General features: G+C 50.7%; 1 protein-coding gene across 1 annotated transcript in view; it reads left to right on the forward strand.

Moving 5' to 3' along the window:
* Nucleotides 1-19,594, forward strand: part of LOC144489052 (DNA repair protein XRCC1-like) — a gene marked incomplete at its 5' end in the record, with an annotated part of 30,643 nt that extends 11,049 nt beyond the window's left edge. The window contains 7 exons of the mRNA XM_078207002.1: nucleotides 1,924-2,029; nucleotides 4,172-4,352; nucleotides 5,472-5,532; nucleotides 10,076-10,215; nucleotides 14,391-14,481; nucleotides 16,819-16,894; nucleotides 19,456-19,594. Of these exons, the coding sequence (XP_078063128.1) occupies nucleotides 1,924-2,029; nucleotides 4,172-4,352; nucleotides 5,472-5,532; nucleotides 10,076-10,215; nucleotides 14,391-14,481; nucleotides 16,819-16,894; nucleotides 19,456-19,569 (769 nt within the window). The remainder of the gene's footprint in view (nucleotides 1-1,923; nucleotides 2,030-4,171; nucleotides 4,353-5,471; nucleotides 5,533-10,075; nucleotides 10,216-14,390; nucleotides 14,482-16,818; nucleotides 16,895-19,455) is intronic.
* Nucleotides 19,595-21,034: the final 1,440 nt, after the last annotated feature.

Here is a 21,034-nt window from a genome sequence, read left to right on the forward strand (position 1 = left end):
ACAGTGCGGCACTCCCTCAATACTGACCCTCTGACAGTGCGGCACTCCCTCAATACTGACCCTCTGACAGTGCGGCACTCCCTCAGTACTGACCCTCTGACAGTGCAGCACTCCCTCAGTACTGACCCTCTGACAGTGCGGCACTCCCTCAGCACTGACCCTCTGACAGTGCGGCACTCCCTCAGTACTGACCCTCTGACAGTGCGGCACTCCCTCAGTACTGACCCTCTGACAGTGCGGCACTCCCTCAATACTGACCCTCTGACAGTGCAGCACTCCCTCAGTACTGACCCTCTGACAGTGCGGCACTCCCTCAATACTGACCCTCTGACAGTGCGGCACTCCCTCAGTACTGACCCTCTGACAGTGCGGCACTCCCTCAATACTGACCCTCTGACAGTGCGGCACTCCCTCAGTACTGACCCTCTGACAGTGAGGCACTCCCTCAGTACTGACCCTCTGACAGTGCGGCACTCCCTCAGTACTGACCCTCTGACAGTGCGGCACTCCCTCAATACTGACCCTCTGACAGTGCGGCACTCCCTCAATACTGACCCTCTGACAGTGCGGCACTCCCTCAATACTGACCCTCTGACAGTGCGGCACTCCCTCAGTACTGACCCTCTGACAGTGCAGCACTCCCTCAGTACTGACCCTCTGACAGTGCGGCACTCCCTCAGCACTGACCCTCTGACAGTGCGGCACTCCCTCAGTACTGACCCTCTGACAGTGCGACACTCCCTCAGCACTGACCCTCTGACAGTGCGGCACTCCCTCAATACTGACCCTCTGACAGTGCGGCACTCCCTCAGTACTGACCCTCTGACAGTGCAGCACTCCCTCAGTACTGACCCTCTGACAGTGCGGCACTCCCTCAGCACTGACCCTCTGACAGTGCGGCACTCCCTCAGTACTGACCCTCTGACAGTGCGACACTCCCTCAGTACTGACCCTCTGACAGTGCGGCACTCCCTCAGCACTGACCCTCTGACAGTGCGGCACTCCCTCAGCACTGACCCTCTGACAGTGCGGCACTCCCTCAGCACTGACCCTCTGACAGTGCGGCACTCCCTCAGCACTGACCCTCTGACAGTGCGGCACTCCCTCAGTACTGACCCTCTGACAGTGCGACACTCCCTCAGTACTGACCCTCTGACAGTGCGGCACTCCCTCAGCACTGCCCCTCTGACAGTGCGGCACTCCCTCAGCACTGACCCTCTGACAGTGCGGCACTCCCTCAGCACTGACCCTCTGACAGTGCGACACTCCCTCAGCACTGACCCTCTGAGTGCCAGCCTCGATTTTTCTGCTCAAAGGGACTTGCACAATTTAATAATAATGGATAAAAGCAAATTACTGCGGCTGCTGAAATCTGAAACCGAAAGAGAAAATGCTGGAAAATCTCAGCAGCTTTGGCAACATCTGGAAGGAGAGAAAAGAGCTGACGTTTCGAGTCCAGGTGACCAAAGTTTTGACAAAGGGTCATCTGGACTCGAAACATCAGCTCTTTTCTCTCCTTCCAGATGTTGCCAAAGCTGCTGAGATTTTCCAACATTTTCTCGTTGGGTTAATAATAATGGTCCTGTTGTTGCTGGTTCTTTTCCCAGTGCCTCACTGCGCCATGGTTGTTTGATGAATTGTGCGTATGCGCGTGTGTCCTGTACATATCTCCTGAGGTGTTGTATGATTATGTGACTGGGTCAAAATCCTGGAGCTCCCTCCCTAACGGCACCGTGGGAGCACCTTCACCACACGGGACTGAAACTGTTCAAGAAGAATCCCCATCACCACCTTCTCAAGGGCCGTCTTGGAATGGACAGTGAATGTCGGCCTTGCCAGAGACGCCCACACCCCAGACAACAATGAACAAATTCAAGAGTTTGCTGCTTTTAATCGTTTATCTCCTGCTTAATTTGGGAACAGGTACCTTTTGGATGGTCCGGAGACGAGCAGTGAAGGTTCCGACATGGAGGAGGAGGATTCCACTGACCGCCTGTCATCTCGGCCTGAAGCTGCCTTGGGTAGAAAGGTATGTGTGTGTCCATGAACAAAATCAGGGGGAACCCCCATTCACCCCCCTCACTGAGTCTGTTACATAGGAACAGGAGGAGGCCCCATTCACCCTCCACCCCCCGAGCTTGTTACACAGGAACAGGAGGAGGCCCCATTCACCCTCCACCCCCCGAGCTTGTTACACAGGAACAGGAGGAGGCCCCATTCACCCTCCACCCCCCGAGCTTGTTACACAGGAATAGGAGGAGGCCCCATTCAGCTCCCTCAAGCTCATCCTGCCACTCAGTATGATTGTAAGAAGTCTCACCACACCAGGTTAAAGTCTAACAGATTTATCTGGTAGCACAAGCTTTCAGAGTGCTGCTCCTTCATCAGCTGAGTGCAGGATTTGTTTCACAAACAGGGCATATATAGACACAGACTCAATTACAGGATAATGATTGGAATGCGAGTCTTTACAGGTAATCAAGTCTTAAAGGTAGAGACAATGTGAGTGGAGAGAGGGTTAAGCACAGGTTAAAGAGATGTGTATTGTTTCTAGCGAGGACAGTTAGTGAGATTTTGCAGGTCCAGGCAAGTTGTGGGGGTTACAGATAGTGTGATATGAACCCAAGATCCCGGTTGAGGCCGTCCTCATGTGCGGAACTTGGCTATCAGTTTCTACCGGATATCCCTCTATACCATAACCCATCTTACCCATTTAACTGTCTAAATGCTTTTTAAAAAACACTGTATCCACCTCTACTACTACCTCTGGCAGCTTGTTCCAGACACTCACCACCCTCTGTGTGAAAAAATTGCCCCTCTGGACCCTTTTGTGTCTCTCCCTTCTCACCTTAAACCGATGCCCTCTAGTTTTAGACTCCCCTACCTTTGGGAAAATATATTGACTATCTCGCTGATCTGGGCCCCTCATTATTTTATAGACCTCTATAAGATCACCCCTCAGCCTCCTACGCTCCAGGGAAAACAGTCCCAGTCTATCCCGCCTCTCCTTATAACTCAAACTAGAGGGCTGTCTGTGAGCGCATTGGAAGGTCCAGGGCTACATGCTGGGAGGGGTGCGCTGTACCCCTCCCAGGCCAGCCTGGTGCAATGAGGAAAGGTCACAGTCTAAGGTCCTCCCGCAATAATAATCCTCGGATGGTATCTCTGAATGATGCTGAGAGGTTGTTTCCCCTTGTGGGAGAGTCTGGGACCAGAGGGAATAATCTCAGAGTAAGGGGGTCCATTGAATACAGAGATGAGGAATTTCTTCTCTCAGAGGGAAGTGAATCTGTAGAATTCTTTACCACAGAGGGCTGTCGAGGCTGGGTCGTTAATCATAGAACCCCACAGTGAAGAAGGAGGCCATTCAGCCCATCGAGTCTGCACCAACAACAATCCCACCCAAGTCCTATCTCCGCAACCCCACGTTTTTATCCTTCTCGTCCCCCGACACTAAGGGGAAATTTAGCATGACCAATCAACCTTACCAGCACATCTTGGGACACTAAGGGGTAATTAACTTGGCTAATTCACCTAACCTGCACATCTGTGGACTGAGTGAGAGAACCGGAGCACCCGGAGGAAACCCACGCTGATACGGGGAGAACGTACAGACTCCGCACAGACAGTGACCCGAGGCTGGAATTGAAACCCTGTCCTTGGCACTGTGAGGCAGCAGTGCTAAGCACCTGCCGCCCCTGTTAAGTATGTTTAAGGCCGAGATAGACAGATTTTTAATCAGTAAGGGAATGGAGGGGTTATGGGGATAAGACGGGAAAGTGGAGTTGAGGATTGTCACATCAATCAGTCACATCTCATCGAATAGCAGAGCAGATTTGATGGGCCGAATGGCCTACTTCTGCTACTATCTCATGTTTCTTTGACATGTTTTATAACTTATTCTCGGTGTCATGAGCCACCTCTCGTAGTATATGAAGAGAAACCAATCACATCATTGAAACATTCAGTAATGAACTTCTGAATGAAGTATACTTTTGAGAGCAATATGTGGAGGTGCGGCAAAAGCAACCGGTTACTTTAGAGACACGGGATAGCTTTGATGGGCCAAATGGCCATATGTTTGTAGTATTGTCTGTGTTCTAGACTGTGATATGGGCTCTGTTTCTGATCCTGACCTGGGGCGTGTTGTCACTGTACTCCGCCACTGCAGGTCTCACCGGAGCAGCTTCGCAAACCGCCCGCTAAGGAGCCCAGAACCAATCCCCGGCAGGAGGAGACATGGCCATCCGGCCGGGAGGAGGAGGAGGTGGGAGCCAGCACCTCCCGGAGTGCGCCTCGACCTCTGACTCCAGATGAGGACTACGGAGGCTCCACGGATGAGGATTCACCAGGTTCAGAGTCCGGGGGGCAGGGGGGTGATGGCGTGATTTGATTTATTATTGTCACATGTATTAACATACAGTGAGAAGTATTGTTTCTTGCACGCTATACAGACAAAGCATACCGTTCATAGAGAAGGAAAGGAGAGAGTGCAGAATGTAGTGTTACAGTCATAGCTAGGGTATAGAGAAAGGTCAACTTAATGCGAGGTAGGTCCATTCAAAAGTCTGATGGCAGCAGGATTGTACTCGAACTTTATCATCTCTGTAACCTCCTTGTTCTCCTCGGAGCAGAGAAGCTTCAGGGGGAGATTGAATCGAGGCGTTCAGAATCATGAGGGTTTGGATGGAGTGAATGAGGAGAAAGTGTTTCCAGTGACAGGATACTCAGTAACCAGAGGGGACACAGATTGAAGAGAATCGTGAAAAGAATCGGGGGGGATGGGGGGGAGATGAGAATTTTATTATTTACACACGGTGAGTTGTTGTGATCTGGAAGGTCATAGATTCCCGACAGTGCCAAAGGAGGCCATTTGGCCCATCGAGTCTGCTCTGACAACAATCCCACCCAGGCCCTATCCCCATAACCCTGCATATTTCCCCTGCTAATCTCCCTGAAACTAATGGCCAATCAACCTAACCCGCGATCTTTGGATTGTGGGAGGAAACCGGAGCACCCGGAGGAAACCCACGCAGACACGGGGAGAACGTGCAAACTCCACACAGACAGTGACCCAAGCCAGGAACCGAACCTGGGTCCCTGGCGCTGTGACGCAGCAGTGCTAATCACTGTGCCACCGTGGCGCTGCCTGAATGGGTGTTGGCAGCAGATCCAATAGGAACTTTCAAAAGGGGCAAACACTGGAAGGGGGAAATGAGTGGGAATGTGGGGGCGGTGGAGAGATGGGGTGTAATTAGGTCTTACAAGGAGCCAGCACGGGGATGATGGGCTGAATGGCCTTGTTCACTGCAGCAGCAGTTGTGCTTCTACACGTGGTGTAAATTGCACTTTCTGTGATGTCGAACTGAGATTTGATTTTTGCAAAGCCAGCTCACAACAAACAAGCTCGGTGGTTACAAGGTGTGAAAGTGGGTTCCTCATTTAGTTTGTTATTTCTTTGTGTTTTGAAGCAGTTGGTGGGAAGAGTTTTGACGATGACTCCGGCTGTGACACAGAGGATGAACTCAAGAGGTGGGTGTGTTAAAAATACATAGAATCATAGAAACCCTACAGTGCAGAAAGAGGCCATTCAGCCCATCGAGTCTGCACCGACCACAATCCCACCCAGGCCCTACCCCCATATCCCTACATATTTACCCACTAATCCCTCTAACCTACACATCTCAGGACACTAAAGGCAATTTTTAGCATGGCCAATCAACCTAACCCTCACATTTTTGGACTGTGGCCTGGGAATGGAGGGATACAAACGATTGGTCTAGTTGGACCAAGGAGCGGCACAGGCTCGGAGGGCCGAAGGGCCTGTTTCCTGTGCTGTACTGTTCTTTGTTCTTTGTGAGAGGAAACCGGAGCACCCGGAGGAAACCCACGCAGACACGGGGAGAATGTGCAACCTCCACACAGACAGTGACCCAAGCCGGGAATCGAACCCAGGTCCCTGGAGCTGTGAAGCAGCAGTGCTAACCACTGTGCTACCGTGCCGCCTCACTGCAACTTTGATGACCTGACCGGGCTCATTCCCCAGTACTAGGTCCAGTATAGTCCCCTCTCTAGTTGGACTATCTACATATTGTTCCAAAGAACCTCCCTGTACGCATTTTGTAAATTCTTCCCCATCCAGGCCCCCAGCCCTAAGCGATTTCCAGTCTATGTGAGGGAAATTAAAGTCTCCCACTACAACAACCCTATTTTTTCTGCACCTGTCCAGAATCTCCTTCCATATCCGTTCCTGAACTTCCCGTGGGCTGTTGGGAGGCCTGTAGTATACCCCCAACATTGTGACTGCGCCCTTCCTGTTTCTGAGCTCCACCCACAGTGACTCGTTACCTGACTCTTCCATATTGTCCACCCTCTGTACCGCTGTAATATGCTCCCTAACCACCATTGCGACTCCCCCACCTCTCCTAGCCCCTCCTCTATCTCGCCTAAAACACTTATACCCCGGAATATTCAGCTGCCAGTCCTGTCCTTTTAACCAAGTCTCCGTCACTGCAACCACACCCAAGTTCCGCGCAAGCATTAAGGCTCTAAGCTCGTCTGTCTTGCCCGTGACGCTCCTTGCATTGAAGCAGATGTACTCCAGACCTCCAGGCCCACTGAGGTCATCCTCCCCCAGAATGCTCTTCCTCTTAGATAGCCTTGTCTTGGCCCTAACCTCGTCCCCAGCCTCGATGCTTATTGACCTATTGTTCTGATCCCCACCCCCCGCCACATTAGTTTAAACCCACCCGAACCACACTAGCAAAACTCCCAGCTAGGATATTCGTGCCCCTCCAGTTTAGGTGTAACCCGTCCTTCTTGTACAGATGCCATCCTCTCTTGAAGACTTCCCAGTGATCCACGAATTTGAAACCCTCCCTCCTGCACCAGTCCTTTAGCCACGCGTTCAGCTGTACAATCTCCCTGTTCCCAGCCTCACTAACACGTGGCACTGGGAGTAGTCCAGAGATCGCTACCCTAGAGGCCCTGCTTTTTAGCCTACTACCCAACTCCCTGAATTGCTCTCTCAGGACCTCCCAGCTCTTTCTGCCGACGTCATTTGCACCAATGTGGACAATGACATCTGTCTGGTTACCCACCCCTTTTAGGATGCTTCCTACCCGCTCAGAGACACCCAGGACCCCGGCACCAGGGAGGCAGACTACCATCCTGGAGTCTCATTCGCGCCCACAGAACCGCCTGTCTGTGCCTCTAACCATTGCATCCCCCACTACTATTGCTCTCCTGGTTCTCCTCCCTTTCAGCTCCAAGACATCACTGCAGGAGTTCCTCAGGGTAGTGTCCCAGGCCCAACTATTATGTTTGCATCTAATTATAAACAATAAAAAGACAACCATTTAGGTCAGTATAATTAAAACAAGGAACAGTTTACTTAACGTCTTAATAGTTGGATAGTCATTCTAATACTGCTTCCCCAGATGGTTCCCTGGGTCACCTATCCCGGTCTCTTAAAGGGGCATAACACCCCAAACTACATAAATAACACCCCTCACCTTTAATTTCAAAAACTCTCAGAAACAACATATGGACACAATTTTAAACATGATGCAGGTATTGGAACAAACATATACACGTGGTAAGAACTGCTTACAGGAAAACATGGAAAACAACCACCCTTAAGCGTCATATCCAATCAAAGGAGGACTTTGACATAATTAAAACAAGGTCTCTCAACATCATAGGGCAGGGTGGGTGTTACTTGTTTCTTCGATTGCAAAGACCAATTCAAAGTATCTATTCAATTCGCATGCCAGATCCTTATTTTCCATTATTCATTCTACAGGCTCACTTTCTGTGGACAAACACTCACTTTAAGTAATTTCTGTTTAAAAATATCTGTGGAAACTCTCAACACCTGTCTTCAGATTTGTGACGAGCTTTCTACTGAACTCGAAACTTCCCCTCCGGATTCATCTTTCAGTCATTCTTTACTATTTTTGATAATCTGCCAAATCTTCTCATCTATCACTCAAATATGTTTTATCTTTAACTTTGATAGTGTCTTTATCTGTTCTAACTAACCACAGAGGGTGGGAATTTTTCATTCTTGTTTGAATATATCTAGTCTGTGGATTGTGAAATATTAAACTTATTTCAGTTTAGAATATTAGACCCAGATCCTCCCTCAAAATGAATGCTAAATTCCATCACATTATGATGGCTGTTATCTCAGGGTGCCTCCACTATCAGGTCATTAATTAATCCTTATTTGTGTACTTTCCCAGGTCTAGTATAGTCTGCTCTCTCGTAGGTGGCAAAACATGTTGTTCTAATAGACTATCCTGAAAATATTTATCAATTCCTCACCTAGGCTACCTTTGTCCATCTGATTTTTGTCTATATCTAGATTAAAATCCGGAATGATAATCGCCATCTCTTTCTGACAAACTCCTTTATACCTTGTTCCTCCTGTGTGGTTACTGTTTAGGGGCCTGTCAATCCCACAAGAGACTTCTTCCCTTTATCGTTTCTCATAAATTTCTTCCTAAACCGTTTCTCCATCCAGGTTTCCTGAGCTTAGTCCATCCCTCTCTATCGTGTTAATACCATCATTAATTAATAGAGCTAGTCCTCCTCCACCTTTTCCTCACTTCCTGTCCTTCCCAAACATCTTGTACCCTTCAATATTCCGGTCCCAATCTATGTCATCCTGCACAAAACGGCTCAGATCATATTCATTTATTTCCATTTTTGTATCAAAAACAATTTAAAACAAAACTAAAAGCTAAATATCCGAAAAACTGATGCTACTTCACAGTCTCACATTCACTCACTAACTCACTCTAGAGAGGCTACAGAACTGTGTTGTGTGGGAAACCCGGCATTTCAAGCTGCTGAGCTGTAACCTGCATTTATATAGTGGCCAGATTGCAGTAAAACACTTCACAGCAGAGAGGATTTGGCCCCTGCCATACGGGGAGATCAAAAACTCCAGTCAAACAGATCAGTTTTCACAAGCATCCTATTGGAGAGAGAGGTGGAGAGGTTTAGGGAGGGAATTCCAGAGCTGAGGGCCCCCCCCCCCCCCAGGCAGCTGAAGGCACGGCCGCCAATGGCAGAGTGATGGGAATCGGGGGACGCTCAAGAGGCCGGAATTGGAGGAGCGCAGAGATCTCGGAGGGTTGTAGGGGCTGGAGAAGGTTACAGAGATAGGGAGAGATGTAGGGGCTGGAAGAGGTTACAGAGATAGGGAGGGATGTGGGGGCTGGAAGAGGTCACAGAGAGAAAGGGAGGGGTGTGGGGGCTGGAGGAGATTACAGAGATGGGGGGGGTGTAGGGGCTGGAGGAGGTTACAAAGATAGGGGTGTAGGGGCTGGAGGAGGTTACAGAAATAGGGAGGGTTGTAGGGGCTGGAGGAGGTTACAGAGTTAGGGAGGGTTGTAGGGGCTGGAGAAGGTTACAGAGATAGGGAGAGCTGTAGGGGCTGGAGGAGGTTACAGAGTTAGGGAGGGGTGTAGGGGCTGGAGAAGGTTACAGAGATAGAGCTGTAGGGGCTGGAGGAGATTACAGAGATAGGGAGGGGTGTAGGGGCTGGAGGAGGTTACAGAAATAGGGAGGGTTGTAGGGGCTGGAGGAGGTTACAGAGTTAGGGAGGGTTGTAGGGACTGGAGGTTGGAGAGGCCTCTACAACCCTCCCTATCTCTAATCTCTGCCAGCCCCCTACAACCCTCCGAGATCTCTGCGCTCCTCCAATTCCGGCCTCTTGAGCATCCCCCGATTCCCATCGCTCCGCCATTGGCGGCCGTGCCTTCAGCTGCCTTTGGGAGGATCTAAGCTCTGGAATTCCCTTCCTAAACCTCTCCACCTCTCTTTCTTCCTTTAAGATGCTCCTTACAATCCGATGTATTTGATCGCGCTTTTGTTCCCCTGTCCCCAATATCTCCTTACGTGGGCTCAGTGTCAGAATTCTAGCTGATATTTCTATTGTGCCTGGGATGTGGATTTACCCCGTGGGAGATGTTGCGAGTTGCTGTGTGTGATGAGCTTGTGTCTCTTTGAGCTGTTATTCCAGCCAGTGTGGATTTTAACCGGCTGAAATTCTCTCACTGCGCAGGGTACAGGAACACCATCAGAAGAAACACAAGGCGCTGACGACGGAAGAGAGTGATCCTTACGCCGGCTCCACAGATGAGAATACAGATGTGGAGGAGAGTGCTAGCGGAGATGTGGAACTGCCCATCCCTGAGCTCCCTGGTGAGTTCTCCTCTCCCTGGGGTCCCTAAGAGTCGACACTGGGCAAAGATTTATCCCATTCCCCCTGGGTGATGGGTCCGGTGAGAAGGTCTCCGTCTCAGGACGGCTGACCCATGTTTGTTCTCCACCTGAGCCTTGTTGAGGTGAATAGAACAAAGCACAGTACAGCAGAGGAACAGGCCCTTCGGCCCTCCAAGCCTGCACCGATCATGATGCCTGCCTAAACTAAAAGCGTCTGCACTTACAGCGTATACACCTTCCATTCCCATCCTATTCCTGTAGTGGTCGAGTTGCCCCTTAAATGCCGCTATTGTACCTGCTTCCACCATTTCCCCGGGCAACGCATTCCAGACATTCACCACTCTCTGTGTAAAAGACTTGCCTCGTACATCTCCTCTAAACTTTTCCCCACGCACCTTAAACCTATCTCCCCTAGTACTTGACTTTTCTACCCTAGAAAAGAGCATCTGATTATCCACTCTGTCCATGCCACTCAGAATCTTGTAAACCTCTATCAGGTCGCCCCTCAACCTCCGTCGTTCCAGTGAGAACAAACCGAGTTTATCCAGCTCTCCTCATAGCTAATCAACATACTGGTAAACCTCTTTCGTACCCTCTCCAAAGCATCCACATCTTTCTGGTAGTGTCGATACATTTAAAGGGGAAGCTGGATTTGATTTGATTTATTGTTGTCACATGTATTGGGACACAGTGAAAAGTATTGTTTCTTGCGCGCTATACAGACAGCATACCGTTCATAGAGAAGGAAAGGAGAGGGTGCAGAATTTAGTTGTTACAGTCACAGCTAGGGTGTAGAGAAAGATTAACTTAATGCGAGGTAGGTCCATTCAAAAGTCTGATGGCAGCAGGGAAGAAGCTGTTCTTGAATCGGTTGGTATTTGACTTCAGACTTTTGTTTCTTTTTCCCGACGGAAGAAGGTGGAAGAGAGAATGCCTGGGCCGCGTGGGGTCCTTAATTATGCTGGCTGCTTTGCCGAGGCAGTGGGAAGTGTAGACAGAGTCAATGGATGGGAGGCTGGTTTGGGTAATGGACTGGGCTACATTCACAACCCTTCGTAGTCTCCTCCGGTCTTGGTCAGGCCAGGAGTCCGTACCAAGCTGTGATACATCCGAAACAAGTGAGGGAGAAAGGAACAGAAGGATATGGTGATGGGGGTGAGATGAAGAGGGGGATGGCTCCTGTGGAGGTATTGTTTTCATTCATTATTGAATTGTGGGTGTTGCTGGCTCGGGTCAACATATCTTTGCCAATCTCTAATTGCCCCTTGAGAAGGGATTCAGCTCTGGTGATGCCATTGAATGTCAAGGGGCAATGGGTAGATTCTCTCTTGTTGGCGATGGTCATTGCCTGACATTGGTGTGGTGTGAATGCTACTTGTGTCTTAATCTGTGTGAGCCCGGGTGCTGTCTGGGTCTTGTGTTCATACCAGCATTGATTGGATGGAATGAATGGCCTAAACGGTGCCATAAATTCTACATAAAGGGATACAATTAATGATGTGGCTACAGTTTGGAAATGAAGTATTTAATTGGTTAAATTGTGCTTTGGGATGTCTAAAGGATATGTCAGGTGCTATGTAAATGCAAGTTTGTGATTTCTTTTAGCATTGTGTGTTATGGTCCGCGTCACAATAACATATCCTGATCTTTCTTTGTGAAGAATATTGCACAGCTGCAAGTTTTAATTTTTTTATGCTTTGAATAAGGTGATAAAAGGGTTATTTTTCTCCAGTCCCTCTGCACTGCTTATTAACAAGCAGACTCTGCGTCGACCATCAAAGGACAGATTGTTTCTCCTCTGGGCGTGTTTGCTGGAGAAAGTGGGTAGATCAGGAAATCTTCTCGAGTTGGCCTTCCATGTTTGATGTGATCTGTCCTGTTTGCTCAGGGCATGGCTTTTATTTAAATCATTTTTATTTTGAAAGTAGTGTAAAGATTTTGCAGTGAGCACAGTGACCGGTACTGAGGGTAGCATGTGACAGGGACTTGGAACTGAATTCTGGACTGAATGCGGAGTGTGGTCGGGAACTTGTAGCAACAGGACCCTTCCCCAAGCGTTAGGAGGGGATGATTAGGACAGGATTGTTATGACTGAGGGAAGCAGCACCTCAGCAATGTCACTCGAAGAGCCTTGTGTTTATTTTTTAAAGAAGGAACAGGCCCTTCGACCCACTGAGCCTGCACTGACACATGACACCTTCCTAAACTGAAGACCTTTTGTCTCTAAGCAGTCCGTATCCCTCTGTTCCCTGCCCATTCGGAGGAATATTTGAAAAAGGAAGATCATGAGGGTTGAAGGGAGGGAGGTGGAATGAGTCTAGTTATCTGTTAAGATGCCTCTTAAACATTGCTACTGTATCTGCTTCTACCACATCTTCTAGCAGCGCATTCCAGGCACTCACCACCCTCTGTAAAAAAAACCCTGCCCCTCTCATTTCCTTTAAGCTTACCCCCTTTTAGCTTAAACCTGTGTCCCCTAATAATTGACATTTCTACCCTGGGAAAAAGACTCCAACTATCCATTCTATCCTTGCCTCTCATCATTTTGTAAATTATAGAGTAATGCTGACAGCAGGAAGTCTTTTGGCCCATCTTCCAAAGAACTATCCGCCTCACCCCACTTTCCCCCTGCCAAGCCAAGTTCCTCATTTCTTTGCATCAAAAGAACTGTTTTCACAGAATGGTCACACAAGGCCATTCAACTGGCTCTGTGAAGGACTTCACTGAATCCCACTGCCCGAACACCCCCCTCCCCACAAAACCCCCACAGCTCTGCTCAATATTCCTCTTCAGATAAGAACCCTGTTCCCGTTGGATATCCTCAATTGAACCTCCAATTAATCCACGTCGCTAAACTCACTCCTCCCCGGAACCGTTCTCGTGTGAATTTTCCCTGCATCCATGTGGAGTCTTCCCATTCTTCCTCAAGTGTGATTGCCAGTACTCCAGTTGAGGCTGAACTGGTGTTTTTTAAGCAAGTTGAACATAACCTCCTTGCTCTTGTATTTAATGCCCATTAATTCATCCCAGGTTGCTGTTTATGCAATGAGTGCTTCACCATGAGATGGCCGTTGAGGGCAGGACAGTTCACGTCTGGTTATCGGAGGAATATTTGAGAAAGGAAGACCATTGGAGTATTGAAGGAAGGGAGGGAGGTGGGATGAGTCTCGTCAGCTGTCTCGGAATATCCTGTGTGGGCGGAATAGCCTCTGGGAGGTGGTGGAGGCTGGTGGAGGCAGGGGCGGAGAAGAATGATTTCAAAAGGAAATTGGATGGGAACTGGAGGGGAATGGGCGGCACAGTGGCTAGCACTGCTGCCTCACGGCGCCAGGGACTCAGTTCGATTCCCGACTTGGGTCACTGTCTGTGTGGAGTTTGCACATTCTCCTTGTGTCTGTGTGGGTTTCCTCCGGGTGCTCCGGTTTCCTCCCACGTCCAAAGATGTTCAGGTTAGGTTGATTGGCCATGCTAAATTGACCCTATTTTCAGGGGGGGGAATAGCTGGGTCACAGGAATAGGGTGGGATTGTTGTCAGTGCAGGCTCGATGGGCCGAATGGCCTCCTTTGTACTGTAGGGATTCTATAAAATGAACTTGCAGGGAGGTGGGGGGGGGGAGACTGACTGGATTGGTAGAGGGATGGCAGGGATTCAATGGACCGAATGGCCGCCTCCTGCACCGGAAGGGCTTTAAACTGGAACCCGGTCACTGCGGAGTGGTTCTATCAATGTGTTTAAAGGGGGTGAGGTGGGGAAAGCTGGATAAATCCACGAGGGGGAAGGGGACTGAAGGATCTGGAGATGGGGGAGTGGGAGGAGGCTGGTGTGGAGCAGGAACAAGGGGAAGATGGGCCAAATGGCCTGTCTGTCCCATGAGCTCCATATTGTGGAACAGATGGCTGGAACTCCAGAACATCTTTACATCCTTGTTCCATTCAGCTCTGATTTGGGAAACGACAGGTTGGTCTTTACCCACTGTGCTGTTGGTTAATGAAAGGATCTGTGTGAATTTTCAGTGTATTTATTCCATATGGCGATGATCGGTGTTCTTGGACTCTGCATGTTACGGTTTCCTCGCCAAAGCCTTTGGTCTTACCGCTGGCCCCCCCATCCCCGCCTTTCTCACCCTGCCTCTCGTCCGTTCTGTTTCCGACAGACCTGTTCTTAGGCAAACGCTTCCTCTTGTACGGAGAGTTCCCCAGCGGCGAGCATCGCATTTTAACCCGATACATCACCGCCTTCAACGGGTGAGTAGTCTGCCGTGGGACACTGGACCCCCAGTGGCGTTAGGGCAGCAGCCAGGGTCTGGGCCCTAGCTCTGGGAGGGAGAGGGGATTTACACTCTGGACTCCCATGTCAGAAGGAGGTGGGTTCTAGGCGGAGGGACTGTAAGCTCGTGTGAACAAGAAGGAGGATTGAGAGCGAGCAGCAGTTCCTGTGCAGCGAGGCAGGAAGTGGACATGTTTCATCCCCTGGGAGATTTTGCGGGTTAGTTGATGAGGTGTTAACAGCCCCTCTAATGTCTCTCGTGTTATCCCAGCTCAATCTGCCCTCCCTGGCTGCCTGGTGTCACGAATCTCCCTGACTGTCGGTCCACTCAAAGCTTCTCCTGCCGGAAAATTAACTGCTTCCTGCCGAGTCCAGACGTTCCTGCCCTGCCAACCAGACCAGCAGTTATTTAGTAATCTTGAGCTTGTGGATGTTTAAATCCCTCCCCACCTTGGACTCTTCTAGCTCCCTGCAAGATGGGGCTTCTCTGAACGTAGAATTTTTTAAAAGCGGACTGAGAGGAGGCCATTTGGCCTCTCGAGCCTGCTATCCCATTTGGTGGATTCGGGGCTGACCTAATTCCTCAACTCAACCTGCTCACTCTATCCCCACATCTGTTAGTGCTCAGAAGTCTATTGATACACCGGGGGCAGCACGGTGGCACAGTGGTTAGCACTGCCGCTTCACCGCGCCAGGGACCCGGGTTCGATTCCCGTCTTGGGTCACTGTCTGTGTGGAGTTTGCACATTCTCCCCGTGTCTGCGTGGGTTTCCTCCGGGTGCTCCGGTTTCCTCCCACAGTCCGAAAGACGTGCTGGTTACAGTGCATTGGCCATGTTAAATTCTCTCTCAGTGTACCCGAACAGGCTCCGGAGTGTGGCCACTCAAGAATTTTCACTTAATTGCGGTGTTAATATAAGCCTACTTGTGACACTAATAAATAAATTTGATCTCAGCGATGGAGCACCTGTAATTCCTCTCCTTTGGGGGAGAGAATTACAAAGATTCAGCACCCTCTGAGTGAAGACATTTATTTTAGTCTCGGTCCAAAATGGCCGCATGCTGAGCTGCGGCTGTGGGGAGGACACAGAGAGTTTGCAACGAGATATATAAAGACAGGTTAAGTGAGTGGGTGACGTGATGGCAGATGGAGTATAACATGGGGAAGTGCGAAGTTATACACTTTGGCCACAAGAATGCTAAACACAAGATAGGTTTTTAAAAGATGTGAAACTTTTAAATGCTGATGTCAGAGAGACGAGTGGAGACGAGTGACGAGTGGAGGGGATGCAGGCGCAGCAAGCAAAATGAGGAAGGTAAATGTTGTGTTGGCCTTTCCCGCAGGGGGCTGAAGTACAGGGATAAAGGAGTCCTGTTACATTTATACAGGGTTTTGGAGAGATCCCATCTGGAACAGTGCGTGCTGTTTTGTTCTCTATATTTGAGGAAGGAGATACTTGCTTTGGAGGGGGTGCAGCGAGGGGTCACCAGATTGAACCCTGGGATGAGGGATGGTTCTGTGATGTGAGGCTGTGTAAATTGGGGGTTGATATTCTCTGGAGTTTTGAATAATGAGAGGGGATCTGGTTGAAACATAGCCGAATCTGAAGGGGCTTTACTCTGAGGAACTGTCTCCCCCAGTCGGGGAAATTAAACCACTTGGGGACACAATCTCAGATAAGGGGGCGGCCATTTTGGACTGGGATGGGGAGAAAGGTCTGCACTCAAAAGGTTGGGAATCTTTGGAATTCTCTACCCCAGAGGATTGTGGGTGCTCCCAAGGTCAAACACATTTCAGACTGGGATGGACAGAGCTTTGGGAAAAAACAAATTACTGCGGATGCTGGAATATGAAACCAGAAGAGAAAATGCTGGAAAATCTCAGCAGGTCTGGCAGCATCTGTAAGGAGAGAAAAGAGCTGACGTTTCGAGTACTGATGACCCTTTGTCAAAGCGTCATTTGGACTCGAAACGTCAGCCCTTGTCTCTCCTTACAGATGCTGCCAGACCTGCTGAGATTTTCCAGCATTTTCTCTTTTGGACAGAGATTTGGTCTCTCCGGGAATTGTAGGATATGGGGAACGGGCGGGAAAACGGGAGTTGAGATCCAAGATCAGCCATGATAGTACTGAATGGCGGAGCAGGCTTGATGGGCCGAATGGTCCACTCCTGCTGCTATTTCTAGGAGGAGGCCTCTCGGCTCCTCGAGTCCACTGGGCCATGTGATGAGACTGTGGCTGATCTTCGAGCTTGGCTGCATGCTGTTGATTTGAAGCCTGCTGTCTAACCGAGATCCTTTTCTCCCTCATTGCGCAGTGTTCTGGAGGAGTACATGACAGAGGCAGTAAACTACGTAGTCACTGCCGAAGAGTGGGACGATCGATTTGATGAGGTGAGACAGGACGGGGACAGGGACAGGGCAGTTCTGTGGGTTCGGACATGGAGCAGTGAATTAGACGCTTAGACAGTTCAGCCCCTCGAGCCTATCCCATCACAACTGCCTCTCCCAAAGCTTTTCGGTTGAGGGTCTCCCCTCTTTAAATGGATTAGAAATCAGGGCTCCCCCCCCCTCCTCCCCAGCTGCACAACAACATCATCAGTTTATTTGTGGTACTCAGCTTGAATCTTGATGAAAAGAGAAACATGTTGCTGAAGTTTTGTACCTTCAACTCATCAGGACTAATTTCAAATATTAGCAACAATTTTTATACCACAGGAAGAAAGCGTGCTGATTGGTTGCCAGGTCAATTCTGATTGGCTGAGACATTGCCATGGTTTCATGTTGCTTTGTTGACAGTGCAGCGCTCCCTCAGCACTGACACTCTGACAGTGCGGCACTCCCTCAGTACTGACACTCTGACAGTGCGGCACTCCCTCAGCACTGACCCTCTGACAGTGCAGCACTCCCTCAGTACTGACACTCTGACAGTGCGGCACTCCCTCAGTACTGACCCTCTGACAGTGCAGCACTCCCTCAGTACTGACCCTCTGACAGTGCGGCACTCCCTCAGTACTGACCCTCTGACAGTGCGGCACTCCCTCAGTACTGACCCTCTGACAGTGCGGCACTCCCTCAGTACTGACCCTCTGACAGTGCGGCACTCCCTCAGTACTGACCCTCTGACAGTGCGGCACTCCCTCAGTACTGACCCTCTGACAGTGCGGCACTCCCTCAGTACTGACCCTCCGACAGTGCGACATTGCCTCAGTACTTACCCTCCGACAGTGCGGCACCCCCTCAGTACTGACCCTCTGACAGTGCAGCACTCTCTCAGTACTGACCCTCTGATAGTGCGGCACTCCCTCAGTACTGACCCTCTGACAGTGCAACACTCCCTCAGTACTGACCCTCTGACAGTGCAGCACTCCCTCATTACTGACCCTCTGACAGTGCGGCACTCCCTCAGTACTGACCCTCTGACAGTGCAGCACTCCCTCAGTACTGACCCTCTGACAGTGCAGCACTCCCTCAGTACTGACCCTCTGACAGTGAACCACTCCCTCAGTACTGACCCTCTGACAGTGAACCACTCCCTCAGTACTGACCCTCTGACAGTGCGGCACTCCCTCAGCACTGACCCTCTGACAGTGCGGCACTCCCTCAGTACTGACCCTCTGACAGTGCAACACTCCCTCAGTACTGACCCTCTGACAGTGCAGCACTCCCTCATTACTGACCCTCTGACAGTGCGGCACTCCCTCAGCACTGACCCTCTGACAGTGCGGCACTCCCTCTGTACTGATCCTCTGACAGTGCGGCACTCCCTCAGCACTGACCCTCTGACAGTGCGGCACTCCCTCTGTACTGACCCTCTGACAGTGCGGCACTCCCTCAATATGCAGCACGGTGGCACAGTGGTTAGCACTGCTGGCTCACAGTGCCAGGGACCCGGGTTGAATTCCAGGCTTGGGTCACTGTCTGTGTGGAGTTTGCACATTCTCCCCGTGTCTGCGCGGGTTTCCTCCGGGTGCTCCGGTTTCCTCCCACAGTCCAAAGATGTGCGGGTTAGGTGGATTGGCCATACTATTTGTCCCTTAGTACCAGGGGGATTAGCAGGGTAAATGAGGGTTGCAGGAATAGGTTCTGGGTGGGATTGTGGTTGGTATGAACCTGATGGGCCGAATGGCCTCCTTCTGCATGTACGGATTCTGTGAGTACTGAACTTCTGGCAATGCAGCTGGGGGAGGGGGTGGGGGGGGCGGGGGATTGGTATTTGGTTTTGGAATGCAGGGCTGTGCAAAGGTATAAAAGGAACTCCCCTCAGAACTGATTCCATGATTTACCCTCTCTGTCTCTCTCCCTGTCTCTCTCTCTCTCTCCCTGTCTCTCTCTCTCTCTCTCTCTCCCTGTCTCTCTCTCTCTCTCTCCCTCCCTGTCTCTCTCTCCATGTCTCTCTCTGTTTCTCTCTCTGTCTCTCTCTCTCTCTCCGTCTCTCTCTGTCTCTCTCTCTCTCTGTCTCTATCCCTGTCTCACTCTCTCTCTCTCTGTCTCTCTCTCTCTTTGTCTCTCTCTCTCTCTCTCTCTCTCTCCCTGTCTCTCTCTCTCTCTCCCTGTCTCTTTCTCTCTCTCTCTCTCCATGTCTCTTTCTCTCCCTGTCTCTCTCCCTGTCTCTCTCCCTGTCTCTCTCCCTGTCTCTCTCCCTGTCTCTCTCCCTGTCTCTCTCCCTGTCTCTCTCCCTGTCTCTCTCCCTGTCTCTCTATCTGTCTCTCTCTCTCTCCCCCTCTGTCTCTCTCTCTCTCTCCCCCTCTGTCTCTTTCTCTCCCCCTCTGTCTCTCTCTCCCCCTCTGCCTCTCTCTGTCTCTGCCTCTCTCTGTCTCTGCCTCTCTCTGTCTCTGCCTCGCTCTGTCTCTGCCTCTCTTTCTCTCCCCCCCCCCCGTCTCTGTCTCTCTCTCTCTTCCCCTCTGTCTCTCTCTCTCTCTCCCTCCCTTTCTATCTCTCTCTCTCCCCCACAGGCTCTGATGGAGAATTCAAATCTGGCCTTCGTCAAGCCACGATGGGTCTATGTCTGCAATGAGAAGCAGAGAATGGTGCCCCACCAGCCCTATGTTGTGGTACCTCAGCTATAGCAGCCGGAAAACCCTTCCCCATCGCACAGTCGGCCTGGTGGAGAGGAATGGGGCTGAAGACACAGGGACATCACCTCTGGCTGCACACACAGGGACATCACCTCTGGCTGCACACACAGGGACATCACCTCTGGCTGCACACACAGGGACATCACCTCTGGCTGCACACACAGGGACATCACCTCTGGCTGCACACACAGGGACATCACCTCTGGCTGCACACACAGGGACATCACCTCTGGCTGCACACACAGGGACATCACCTCTGGCTGCACACACAGGGACATCACCTCTGGCTGCACACACAGGGACATCACCTCTGGCTGCACACACAGGGACATCACCTCTGGCTGCACACACAGGGACATCACCTCTGGCTGCACACACAGGGACATCACCTCTGGCTGCACACACAGGGACATCACCTCTGGCTGCACACACAGGGACATCACCTCTGGCTGCACACACACACAAGACCAGCCATTCTGCAGTTCCCTTCTGGCTGGAGTGTGCAGCTGCTGAGGAGAGAAATAGAGGGTCAGAATGGGGCAGAGAGAGGCCATTTGGCCCATCGAATCCCTGCGCTCCAATCCAGTCAGTCCCCCTGCTCTATGCCGGCAAATTCATTTCCCTCCAGTTCCTATTCAATTCTCTTTTGAAATTGTTCACGGTCTCTTCCCTCCCCCTCCCTCGTGGGGCAGTCAGTTCCAGGTCCGCTCAGAGTGAAAAAAGCTTTTTCTCACATTCCAACACACCTCCCACCCAAAACCTTCAATCTGTGACCCCCCGCCCTCCCCTCCCCTCCTCCCTCCCCCCCCCCCCCCCCCCGGTCTCTGTTCACAGGAATCACATTTCTTTGTCTACCTTCTCAAAACCGGTCACCATCTTGTCCATCTCGCTCGGACTGTCCCTCAATCTCCTGCCCCGTACAGAGCAACCTAGAGAAAAGTGCAGGAAGAGGCCATTCAGCCTATCAGGTCCATGCTAGCCAGAACATAAAAAGAAACTAGCCGCTCATTTTAATCCCACCTTCCCAGCACCTGGTTCCACAGCCTCACAGGTTACAGAATGTCAGCAGCAAATCCATGTACATTTTCAATGAGTTCAACATATCAGCCTCAACTAAGAGCGGCACGGCGGCACAGTGGTTAGCACTGCTGCCTCACAGCGCCAGGGACCCGGGTTCGATTCCCGGCTTGGGTCACTGTCTGTGCAGAGTCTGCACGTTCTCCCCGTGTCTGCGTGGGTTTCCTCCGGGTGCTCCGGTTTCCTCCCACAGTCCAAAGATATGCAGGTTAGGTGGATTGGCCATGCTAAAATTGCCCTTTAGTGTCCTGAGATGCATAGGTTAGAGGGATTAGCAGGGTAAATATGTGGGGTTGCAGGGATAGGGCCTGGGTGGGATTGTTGATGGTGCGGGCTCGATGGGCCGAATGGCCTCCTGTACTCTCGAGATTCTATGGTT

Source organism: Mustelus asterias, unplaced genomic scaffold, assembly GCF_964213995.1.
Source record: "Mustelus asterias unplaced genomic scaffold, sMusAst1.hap1.1 HAP1_SCAFFOLD_1969, whole genome shotgun sequence".
Taxonomy (NCBI): domain Eukaryota; kingdom Metazoa; phylum Chordata; class Chondrichthyes; order Carcharhiniformes; family Triakidae; genus Mustelus; species Mustelus asterias.